General features: G+C 40.0%; 2 protein-coding genes across 4 annotated transcripts in view; both read left to right on the forward strand.

Annotated features, from left to right (window-relative positions):
* LOC125485876 (disco-interacting protein 2 homolog C-like) overlaps window positions 1–7,974 on the forward strand; it is a 21,521-nt gene extending 13,547 nt beyond the window's left edge. The window contains exons 6-8 of the mRNA XM_048610998.1: window positions 632–755; window positions 1,071–1,192; window positions 7,832–7,974. Of these exons, the coding sequence (XP_048466955.1) occupies window positions 632–755; window positions 1,071–1,192; window positions 7,832–7,969 (384 nt within the window). The 3' untranslated portion in view covers window positions 7,970–7,974. The remainder of the gene's footprint in view (window positions 1–631; window positions 756–1,070; window positions 1,193–7,831) is intronic.
* Window positions 1–10,573, forward strand: part of zmynd11 (zinc finger, MYND-type containing 11) — a 210,210-nt gene that overhangs the window by 46,188 nt on the left and 153,449 nt on the right. The gene's annotated exons all lie outside the window — the stretch shown is intronic.

Consider the following 10,573-nt stretch of genomic DNA (forward strand, 5'->3'; position numbering starts at 1 on the left):
GACGTTTTGGGCCTCGACCCTTCTTCAGAAAAAACACGAAAGGCCCAAAACGTCAGCCTTCCTGCTCCTCTGATGCTGCTTGGCCTGCTGTGTTCATCCAGCTCTACACCTTGTTATCTCAGATTCTCCAGCATCTGCAGTTCCTACTACTTCTGCTGAACTGACATGTTTATGGAATTTGCCTGAATTCCTTCCAAGTGAGAAACTAGATTTGTTTCTAAATTCTACCCTGGTATCTTCTGTATCATGGTCCTGGATTCCTTTGAATAGAAAACAAAATTACTGGCCTAACATGTTTACCCCACCTGTGTAAACCCAGCAGGAGAAACGATTTTTCCATTTATAGCAAAAGGGCTGCTGTCATTAGATTTATGACAAATGCTGGATTTATTCACTGTTCTGGAAGGATTCTCTGACCTTGTGTTTTTTTTTTCAGAAAACTTTTCACAGAAGTAACCGACATCCATCTGGCTCTATTTTGAAATCCAAATTACAAAAATTATATTAATGTGTATGAATTATGTGTCCTTCAACGCAATATAACTCACAAAATTAGATGATAATAATGTGAGCTGATGATTTGAGCTGTCATGGAAGCAATTTAATTTTATCCTTCATATTTGTTTATTAGGGTACAATAGCCAATTCATTAACATGCCTTCAGCTACATAAACGAGCTGAGAAAATAGCAGTTATGTTGATGGAGAGGGGCCACCTACAGGATGGAGATCATGTGGCTTTAGTTTATCCACCAGGTATGTTAATGGTGTAATCATTTTTCTTTTACTTCCAAATTCTTCATTCTCTCTTTTCAAACAAGTTGCAACAATTAAAACATACTTTTAATCAGAAGATGAATGTTAATTGTGATTCTGACATTTCAGCAACTGAAAAGCTAAGGATTAAAGGAAATGGGCATAATTAATCTAAGCTTGGCATATTAAAGTGATTACATGCCTTTTAAAGAAAATCTGATGACTTGGTTTGTTGTAAAACTTCTGCTGTAACACGGTGTTTTGCAATTTAAGGGTCAGACACTATGATGAGGAATGTTTTTTCTTTTTATACAGGAATAGACTTAATTGCAGCATTTTATGGATGCCTGTATGCAGGTTGTGTGCCAATAACTGTCCGTCCTCCACACCCTCAGAATATTGCTACCACGTTACCCACGGTGAAGATGATTGTGGAGGTAGGGCAGGATTTAACTTTATAGTATTTTCTGTGTTTAAATTTTCATCCAATTATCCCTTTATTTGAACAAATTAACAATCTTTATTCTGGCTTCTTTTCAAGTCATATGACACATTTTGATTACCGGTACTTCATATTTTATATTACTACTATACTTCGTACAGTACTTTGAAATAATAAGATGCTTCAAATAAAGTTAAATCAGCTAAAATCAGAAACAATCTTTTATTGAACTATGGAACCTAAATTAATTGTAATGTAGTTCCCAAGTTTTATCTAACTTCAGTGGAAAATGATTTGGGTGAAGTGGTGCTGATATGGTTGGAGACTGCGTCAATCATAAAATTCCTATTAAAAACGTTAACCTTGCTTGTGAGGTCCAGATCAGATATTCTGTTACTTGTAAAGGGATACACCAGCATATATCAAGTATACATGATCAATTCACTGCATTTGTTTACTCCCCTCATTTTGTTAAAATATGATACATAGTAAGTAGAAAGTAACATTCATGCGACATTACAGCCACATAATTACCATCTCAATCAAACACAAATCTAACCCACACCGCTTGACATTTAATGACATTACTGAATCCCCCATTGTTAATATCATGAGAGTTACCAATGACCAGAAACTGAACTGTAAAAGAAGTATAAATGCTTTGGCCACAAGAACAGGTCAGGGTGGGAATTCTGCAGTGACAAACTGTCCAAAGCTTGTCCACTGTCTGCAGTGCACAGGCCAAGAGTGTGAAGGAATATTGTCCAATGATGTGGAATAGTGCAGCTTCAACAGCAGTGAAAGTTCAACACTGTCCAATCTGCTTGATTGGCACCATATCCACTACCTTCCACATGCACTCCTTTCACCACTAGTGGGGGTAAATTTAACTTATGGTTGCTTTTACCATTCTAAGTCCAGTGAGGTATTGTTTGATTCAATCCTTTCCCTTACTTAGATAGGTTGAACGCTAGTATCCAAAACCCATTTTCCAATTCTAATTTTGGAAATAAACCCACAGCAAAAACCTTTACAATAAAATCAGAGATAGGGCTTATTAACTAAACGTTTGAACATAGAATTGATTCGCTGCTGTATGCATGTCTTAGGGAAGATAGATCGTGGAGCCAGAATTCAGGGTTGCGATCGATTTGTGCAGCCACCGTGCTTGGAATGTCAGAGTGCAGCCGCACAGCTTAGAGGGAACATTAAAAGAGGATAGAAGAGGAGATAGGTTTGTGTGAGTGGAGAATTAGCCTGAGCGTGACAAAGACAAGTCACAGAGGCATACAGAAACAGACCCTTCAGTCCAACTCGTCCATGCAGACCACATTCCCTAAACTGACCCATTCCTGTTTTCCTGTGTTTTTTTTTCTTCTTTATTCATTTGGGGGATGAGGGTGTCGCTGGCTAGGCAGAATTTATTGCCCACCCCTAATTGCCCAGAGGGCGGTTCAGAGTCAACCACATTGCTGTGGGCCTGGAGTCACATGTAGGCCAGACCAGGTAAGGATGGCAGTTTCCTTCCCTCAAGGACATTAGTGAACCAGATTGGTTTTACCAGACATCGATTCACAGTCATCGTTAGATTCTTAATTCCAGATTTTTTTGATGAATTCAAATTCTGCCATCGCGGGATTCGCAATCAGGTCCCCAGAATGTTAGCTGGGTCTCTGGATTAACAGTCCAGCGATAATACCACTAGGCCATTGCCTCCCAGTATGGGAGTCCAGTTGTACCAATTGACCCATATACCTCTAAACCTTTCCTATCCATGAACCCGTCCAAATGTCCTTTCAATGTTGTAATTGTACTCGCCTCTACCACATTCTCTGGCAGTTCATTCATACACACACCACCCTCTGTGTGAAAGTATTGCTGCTCGGTTTAAATCTTTCCCCTCTCACCTTAAACCTGTGCCCTCTGTGGACTCCCTGACCCTTGGAAAAAGAATTTGGCTATTCACCTTAACGAGTGTATCTGGGAATTTGGTTTAAAATGGGAATTTGGAGCACAGTGGCAAAGAAGTGCTTTAATTAAGGTTTAGTCTTGAGTAAAGGGTGAGCAAAGGATAGAAAGCAAGGATTGACAGGCCGACCTGCAGTGAGGCCAGTGGTACAGTGATGTCACAAGCCCAAATATGATGTAAGTGCAGGAAAAGCAGCTTATTGGTAAGTGGGATTGGATATTTCTAGTCTTTAACAGAAAGATGTTCAATTTGTGTTAAGGCTGTAGCTTTTTTTTTATTTTTTTCAGGCAGACCTTTACCCATTCCTTTGTCTACCCAATTTCTGTTCTCTCCCTCTCTCTGGGCTCCATCTCCACCTATCTTTTATTACTCCCAGCTCTTTTTTTTTAAGCATACGCACCAACCTTTTCCTAGCTACGATCAGTTCTGAAGAAGGGTCACTGGATCCGAAACATTATTTCTGCTTTCTGTGCACAAATACTGCCAGACCTGCAGAGATTTTGCAGCAATTTCTCTTTTTATTTCTGATTTCCAGCCATCTGCAGTTCTTTGTCTTTTTTTGTCTAGGTGATCAAGGGTTATGGGGGAAAGATGGGAAAATAGTATTGAGAACAATCAGATCGACCGTGTTCTCACTGAATGGCAGAGCAGACGTGATTGTCCAAATCACCTATTTCTGCTCCTACAGTTGTGGCTTTATGGCTTACTGGTCCTCAAATTATGTAACTTACTGAATTTAATTTCACAATTTACTATGCTGGGTTTTAAACTCAGAATTTAAAGTTGCCAATCCTGTACTGAAATAATTAGCCTGTCATTACATGAGCTGGCCTACCAAATGACTTTTAATTCATAGACATGTGGGTTCCTAATAAAATAGCTGCAATGCTGAAGAACAGCTTTATTGCCAAACTGTTGCTTAGTTCCTGTCTTGGGAAATCTATTGCTGGGAGTTGTAGGACAGCGGTCGTCTGTTCAGAATACAGATCCAGATGACTTAATGGGATACAATCTTAAATGTTAATTACAATGTTAATTGCTGAAAAATGAAAATGGTCATTTGGATGCATAATAATCATGATCGTGGTTTATTCAGTGATTTGGAAATGTGGTGACTGGAAATCATCTACTTAATTGACCGTGCTTTATTTTTCACTTATGAAATTTTCTCATTTATCTCTGACCTTCAGCTTCTGTAGTAATATTAATTTGTGTCAGTCAGAGTGCCTATGTTTATTGTTAGACAGTGCTTTGGTACAATATAATATCCTTCCAATGCTTTAAGGCTGTACTTTATGGCCCATTTACACAACAGCGATGATGTCTCTGGTAGCTGCGACATTGGTCATCATGCCTGATGTGGTGGAGTTTGTACTGCTGCTTGTGGAAAAGTAGAGAATGACCTCATACTTTTAATCTCGTGTCCCAGCAGTGCAGTGGCCCCATAATGAGTAGGTAACCTGCCACCAATATTTAAAGAAAGAGAAAAACTTGTATTTGGAGTGTCATTGCTGACTTCAGGGTGTCCTAAAAGGCTTTATAACTGATTAAAAACTTAGTGTTATATTGCAGGAAAAGCACCATACAAATTGTATGTAGCATAGTTCTGTTGTGATAATGACCGGTCAAGCTGTTTTGGTGATATGCTGGGGGACAAATATTTGCCAAGAGTGCTACCGTGTTGTCTTAGTGCAGTTTGATTTTTTTGTTTCCAATTTAGAGGGTTGAAGAAGCAAGACAGAATCTCTAGCAATGAACCCTTCTGTCAGTCTAACATATAAGCCTCGACTATCCGCTCATGTCACTAGACAGCAGTCTGAATCCACAACCCTTGGAGTGGTTCCATTGAACCACAGCTCACTCATTAATCTTCCACTTAATGCCACTTTATTAATGTTATCATTTTGCTAAGTTGATGTCCATTTGTCTGGTCGGGAGAAACAGTGCTACCAGTTAATCTGGGTTGAGAGCACAGCTTATGGATAAAAGACAGTATGCACTCTTCAGCGTGCTGATTTCTGTGAAACGTAGGCCTACTCCTGCTCCTGTTTTCTATCAGCCCTTCAAGCTTGCTCTATGGTTCAATATTATCAGGGATTATCATCCAACTCCATTCCCTGTTCCTGCTTTCTCCCCATACCCTTTGATCCCTTCAAACCTTCTTGAAAGCCTTCAATGTTTTGGCCTCAACTGCTTTCTGTGGCAGATAATTCTACAGGCACACCACGCTAATGGTGAAGAAGTTTCCCTTAATTTCACTCCACAATGGCCTACCCTGTAATATATATTGTGAATAACGGGTACGACCACTGACCCCTGCAGTAAGTAGCCCATTGGTCACTGGCTCTTGGAAAATGATCCATTTGTTCCTACTCTTTGTTCTATGGGCTGACCTGGTAGACAGGAATGTTTTTCCAGCCGCTAGAGAACACCTCCAGCACCAAAACCACAATTTGGAACTTTGAGACGAACTGTGCACGCAAGTTAGCATTATATAATTTCTCTGTTGCAAAGTAAATGAGATGGCTTTCACCGCATGGATGGGGTCCAACAGTCGGCCTGCCATTAGAATAAAAGGGATGTAATAGATTCCCTCAAAATATGCTTTCAAACTGCCAGATAGATAACAACACTTTATAATGCACTTGCCTTGGAAAACCCAGAATTTATTGTACCATGTATGCAAAGATCACTATGTATTAGAGATCACGGAATCCTTACAGTGCAGAAAGAGGCCATTCAGCCCATGAAGTCTGCATCGACCCTCCAAAGAACATTTCCGCCCAGACCCAACCCCGCTACCCTCTGAATGTAACCCTGCATTTCCCACAGCTAATCTACCTACCTGGACACTATGGACAATTTAGTATGTCCAGATAATGTCAGATAATTCCATAAAATTAATACAATTATAACAAGTGCAAAGATTAAGGAGCAAAATCAGAATTTGCTAGAGAAACTCAGCAGGTCTGGCAGAGAAAGCAGAGTTAATGTTTCAGATTCTATGAAACTTCTTCAGAACTGGGCTTTTTTGTCAAAAATAAAGGCAAAAAAGGGAATGAGGAATTAGCAGATATTTATTTTGTGTCTCTATTCATAGAATCACTACAGTGTAGAAGCAGGCCCATTAAGGTCCACACTGACCCTCTGAAGAGCATCCCACCCAGATCCAAACCCCCACCCTATCCCTGTAACCCTGCATTTCCCATGGCCAATCCACCTAACCTGCACATGTTTGGACTGAGAGGAAACCAGAGCACCCGGAGGAAGTGCACAGACAGGGAGAGAATGTGCAAACTCTACTCATACAATCACCCGAGGCTGGAATCAAACCCGGGTCCCTGGTGTTGTGCGGCAGCAATGCTAACCACTGAGCCACCCCAGTGACACAAAAGGTTGCAGTTATTCACCTCATGGAAAAAAAATACAAGACATTTTATTTGTTAAACCGTACAGTGTAAGTCTTAATGCTTAATAACCTGTTACTCTGCTTAGAAACCCCAATCCTTAATGAGGTATTTTGCAGCAAAATGTGTATGTATGGCAATTATGCTGACTTTGAGGCAATTAAATCATGTTATGGTGCTTTGTGCACATTTTCATACAGTTTCACCATAGCAACCTACACAAAGAAATACATGTCGAATATCAAAAAGATGAGACTGAGGTTGTGCCAAAGGCTATTTGTGATTTGCAATTCAAAGCCATACACGTTATCCTGGCACCTGTTGGTCCTGTTGATGGAATTTGTTGCCTAATTTGAATCTTTTTGATCTCTCCGAAAACACTGTGTTGCCATACCTCAAACTGAAATTACTTAAACTCGAATCTTTTGATTAATCAGCATTTAGACTCCATAGTTCAAAAGTTTGGCAAAGATTGCCAGCATCCTTGCACTTCTCCTGTGGCCATGATGTGGAGGTTCTGGTGTTGGACTGGGGTGGACAAGGTCAAAAATGACACGACACCAGGTTCTCATCTAACAGGTTTATTTGAAAACACAAGCTTTCAGAGCCTCAGTATTAATTTATTTGTTTAAAATCACCAAAGCTATATTGTGCAGAGTATAGGCATTTTCGTTTATTTTGCTTTTTAACCAAAAATAAAAAAAAATTTCCACTTGTAATCATTTTGTTGGTTCTGTATATTTGATATATCTATGCATATGTATTTATTTTTATTTAGTATATATATGTGTGTTTGTATTCACTCATTTTATCATGCATGGGATGATGACTTCATTGTAGACCTATCATAATTTAATGATGGGGTTTGTAATTTACTGTAAAAGTGAACATAAAGTTATTGCATTGCAATTAAGTATCCAATTGGATCATAAATGTGGTGTAAGGAAGGTAAACTGACCACCTTACCAAACTGGACCTATGTGATTCCAGACTCCCACACAAATGCAATTAATTTTCAACTGCCCTCTGAAGCTACTCAGTGCAAATTGCAAAAATTGAGTAAACTGGGGATGGATTGAATTCTCCCCTTACCAGCAATGCCTATGTCCTGAGAGACGATTTATTTATGTAAAAACATTACATTTTACATTTTATCCCTTTCCAAATCTTCATTGCAAATAAACACGCAATTGTTGGATTAAATCGATTTGGTCTTTCATATGTGCATTGCTTAACTAATAGATTCATTATTTTGCAGGTCAGCAGATCAGCATGTATAATGACATCGCAATTGGTAGTAAAACTTCTAAGGTCACGAGAAGCAGGAGCAGCAGTTGACATAAGAACATGGCCTCCTGTTTTAGACACAGGTAGGAAATGTGGACTCAGAAACTAAGTGCAAGAGGCAGTATTGCACTCTGTTCCATCCTTGGTAGGTCATTTTCAAAGAAAAATATCCAGTTTTGTAGGCTTCCATCATGTTGCATAAATATTCAGTGATGCATTTTTAAAATCTCTTGGTAAAGTGACGATGCTGCAGTACAAATGCTGCATTAAATCAAATATTTATGAATCAAATGGAACTTTCCTTGTTGGAACCTAATGTACTGGAATGCTGATGTTATTTTACATTGTCCAATCACTCATATGTTACAATTAAACATGTGCAAACAAATGCCCTGTAAAGGTGTTAAATCATTTGAGAAAATATCAAGACAATATACTATAGACATGTACAAGATATGAAACAATCTCACATTAAATTGAACATTTTACATTTTGGTTCAGGTATTTGAAAAACAAAAGTGATGGCCAAGGTATTTTGCAATAGCAATTTTTAAAAAAAGTTTCAATTATTTAAATCAACTTGGGAAAATGTGTTTATGGGACAGATGTCAACTTTGCAACACACCGCCATATGCCTTTCTTTGCCATATTTTATCAGAGCTCATTTTAGTTTAAATAATTAGAGTTTAAAAAGGGAATGGCAGTTTTTAATAGACTGAGAAGGTTATTTAATGGTTCATTGTGTAAGCCTAAGCTTCACAAAATAGGGGTTGTGAGTCGAAGAGCAGATACAGGCTAAAATTCTGTTGGCGTGAGCTCCAGAGCAGGTTTGGCCAAAGTGGAGCTCCGACTGAGTGGTGCTCAGATTATAACAGGCCCCACCCCTGCAGCAGACTCTGCTCCATCCCCACATCCTTATTTCCCCTGGATTTCCTTCCCACTTTCACATTGACTTTTCATGACAATTTTCAAGCCTTGAAATGGGGCTCACAGTCAGAAAGAATTGGGAAACTTTGGTGTAAAATGTTTAAAGTCATGAAATAATCTTGCACTTTATACGTTTATATGTGCAACATTTATATCTTGACATCCGTAGCAACTATAGCAATATAACAAAAAGATTACTGTAGATCGCAGGATAAGATGATCCAAATTTTTTCAGCACTCATCTTTAGGCCTGTACTTGGCACGGTGGTTCAGTGCTGCCAGGGGACCAGGTTCAATTCCACCCTCGGGCAACTTTCTGTGTGGAGTTTGCACATTCCCCCCGTGTCTGTGTGGGCTTCCTCTGGGTGCTCTTGTTTCCTCCCACAGTCCAAAGATGTGCAGGTTAAGTCGATTGGCCATGGGAAATTGCCCACGGTATCCAGAGATGTGCGGGCTAGGTGTATTAGCTGTGGGGAATAAGGTAGGGGTGTGGGTCTGGGTTGGTTGCTCTTAAGAGGGTCAGTGTGGACTTGACGAGCCAAATGACCTGCTTTCACACTAGGGATTCGATGTTTCTATGAAGTCCATCCTCCTCCTCTGCTAATAGGTGCTATACTTGTACTTTGGAGTCTCCCGTAATTTTCACCTCAGAAATGCATGCTTCAGTAATCTTTACAATTGGCAAGTGCAGTCAAGCCAGCATCTGTATATGGTGATGAATGAAGAGACGTGGGCCTTCCAGCAAAAAGAATCAAGTGCAAAACTGCTTTTGAGCTAAACGTTGTGACATTTGCTGACTTGTCAATTATTAGTTTTTCTGCAGTAAGGGAATTCAGTGTTGGTGAAAAGGGTGTGAGAGTGAAAGAAGAAGGAATCCACCATGAAGGAGCTGCCCAAGACCAAATGAGCTACAAGAACTGGACTGACCTTGAGATTGTATTGGTCCTTGAAAATAATCAGAATGGTTACATCACCAGCAGAAATCCAATACATATATTTGCACTTAGGTGGGCCCAATCAAGCTCTGAAACAATCAAAGATTTCGGAGCAATACCTAGTTGGTGTAACCACATTAGAGTCGTAGAATTCCTACAGTGTGGAATCAGGCCATTTGGCCCATCAAGTGCATACCAGCCCTCTGAAGAGTATCTCGCCTAGGCCCACCCCACCACCCTATCTCTGTAAGCCCGAATTTCCCATGGCTAATTCGCCTAGCCTGCACTACCCTGGACACTATGGGCAATTTAGCATGGCCAATCCACCCAAACTGCACATCTTTGGACTGTGGGAGGAAACCGGAGCACATACGGGAAGAAAATGCAAACTCCACATAAACAGTCATTCAAGGGTGGAATCAAACCAGGTTCCCTGGCGCTCTGAGGCAGCAGTGCTAACCACAGTGCCACCGTATGAAACTGAAAGACCATGATTGCTCAAAGACTACCAGAAGATCTCTGCGAAAGCTAACAGTTGCCAGTGATTCATCAATTGATACTTGCAAAAACCCATTGTTTCATGTTGGCAACATGAATGAAATGTGCAGGAATTTCAGTTTGCCCAGCCTTTGAACTGTGGAAGGGAAAAGTTGGAAAGTTATTCTAGTATAAACCACAGGCTACAAGAACTCTACATGCACAGTGTTACTAGCCTGAATGGCCTATAGAGCAAAACTTCCATGCTAAAAGATAACAAGGTGTGGAGCTGGATGAACACAGCAGGCCAAGCAGCATCAGAGGAGCAGGAAAGCTGACATTTTGGGTCTGGACCCTTCTTCAGAAAATGAAGA

This window comes from Rhincodon typus, chromosome 2 (genome assembly GCF_021869965.1).
Source record: "Rhincodon typus isolate 14 chromosome 2, sRhiTyp1.1, whole genome shotgun sequence".
Taxonomy (NCBI): Eukaryota; Metazoa; Chordata; class Chondrichthyes; order Orectolobiformes; family Rhincodontidae; genus Rhincodon; species Rhincodon typus.